The sequence below is a fragment of the Poromitra crassiceps genome (assembly GCF_964638095.1).
Source record: "Poromitra crassiceps genome assembly, chromosome: 4".
Classification (NCBI taxonomy): domain Eukaryota; kingdom Metazoa; phylum Chordata; class Actinopteri; order Beryciformes; family Melamphaidae; genus Poromitra; species Poromitra crassiceps.
Window position 1 is genome coordinate 27,579,110 of NC_139626.1, and position 1,983 is coordinate 27,581,092.

The 1,983-nt window shown below is 44.4% G+C and overlaps 1 protein-coding gene across 1 annotated transcript in view; it reads left to right on the forward strand.

The window, feature by feature from the left end:
• Positions 1–528: 528 nt before the first annotated feature.
• The window catches only part of nptx2b (neuronal pentraxin IIb), a gene marked incomplete at both ends in the record, with an annotated part of 8,886 nt that continues 7,431 nt past the window's right edge, over positions 529–1,983 (forward strand). Inside the window, one exon of the mRNA XM_083634640.1 lies at positions 529–972. Coding sequence (XP_083490766.1) covers positions 529–972 — 444 coding nt within the window. The remainder of the gene's footprint in view (positions 973–1,983) is intronic.

Sequence of the window (1,983 nt, forward strand, 5' to 3'; positions counted from 1 at the left end):
ATAGGTAATTATACGGAACCAAAAGAAGATCATCGGAATAAATTGGAGTGTGAATGAATGTGTTGACAAGTTAAGATGTAGCCTATCCTAGGCTACTTGGAATAACGGAACAACAAACAAAACAACACACAACAGGTTTGACCTTGCTGATCGGTGACGTCAACCTACTACAACCAATCCGGTAGCTTCTAGAAACACCGTTTTTTAATCCTCTTTCCTGACGGGAGCTGTCCGATCAGCACCACACCGCGCGCTCTGTTTGCGCCAGCCGCCAGGAATAGTCCGGCAACCAAGCCACATTAGCCGGGCTTATAGTCGACAACTCTCTCTTGATCGGATTTATTTTCTGGTTAGAATTTTCTTGGTGTAACGTTAGTTTGTTTGACATGCCGCGGCTTTGTCAATAGTTAACCTATTCATGATGTATAGTGTAGACCTCCACTTTTGCGGAACACTTTACGCACTGAATTTGAGACTTGAGATTTTCGCGTTTCACTAGACTGTCCTAAACGGGAAAAAACTGCCGGTATGTTTTCACTCTTGTACGGGTTGCTGTGCTTTTGTTCGCTGGGCTGTAGTCAACTTACGAGCCGCCAGCCTGACGACGGAAAGCGGTACATCTGCCGGGCCGTCCCCGTCAGCGGCGATGCCAGCTGCCCGGTGACACTGTTACCCGAGCTAAACACCGGGCCTCAGGAAGAGGAGCTGAGAAACACTGTGATGCAGCTACGGGAGACAATCCTACAGCAGAAAGAAACCATTTCCAACCAGCTCGGTACCATCAACGAGCTGACCACTAAACTCTCCCTCTGCGCCTCGGCCAGCTCCGATGATGGAAAGTACGAGAATGGGGTCTCCTGGAGCAAAGATAAGCAAAACACAATGGGGGACGTTCCCAGAGATCCTAATGATACCATTGACGGTCTTGGGAAAACCATGAAGGGGCTGAAAGACCGGCTGGAGAACCTGGAGGTATTAAAAGGCAACCGACTGCGCAAGGCTTGTGCCGAGGCACGCGTAAAAGTAATGCCTATTGGTTGGTGTGTGGTTTTTATGCTCTAAACAAATCAAATTTGATCATGTTCACACCTCAAGTGTAGACGAGGAATTCTGAGAATCATGTGGATATTTTGGAGATCACGCGGCGGAGGTGCAATGGATGGGAAAGAGATAGATCGCTAACTGGCCAACCTGTTACGCGCAGTGCTGGTTTATGTAGCCTACCGAACTGCCTGAGTAGTGTTCAGTGCGTTTGTCCGATCAACAGAGCGCCTATAGCCTCAATATCTCCACAGTTCAAAAAGCTGCAAATGAGTCATCTGCTTTGCAGCATGTTTGTGGTTCAGTGGATAGCCTATCCGATAGGCTACTTCAGTGCTGGCCTGGAACCCAACTGCCGCCTAGCTACCGTTAATGATATCCCAATTTCTACCTTATGCTAAACCATTGTTAATCCACTCTGATTCTGACATGGCAGTGCAGTATAGCAGGTCTAGTTGACTGTGTCCCTTCAGCCATGTAATTAACACAATTGCCAAAAGTAAGTTCATTAAGTAGGATAACAGGTTTAGAAACCTGACCAATTTATTTATTGATTTGTTTGTTTATTGATTTGTTTATTTGCACATATTTAAACAGAGAGAGACAGGATTACCCTAGGGTTTATTCTACGCCTACCCCAGAAATTAAACCAATATTAATAATAATCCATACAAAGCATAAACAAAAACAAGAGAAAAGAAACAAGCAATCAATAAAAAACAAAAATAAATGCAACAAGAAAAACAAGAAAATAATACAAAAAGGAAAGGGAAAAGAGCAACCAACACAGGCCAGTAGACAGTTAAAAAGGCAGTGTGAGGTGTTGTGGGCTATGTGTGACTCATCAGGGAGATAGAGTTTGCATTTGAAAGAGTTAAGACATCATGTTTGATTGGCGATATTGATATAGGTGTTCCATAGTACAGCTCTGTAGTATATTGA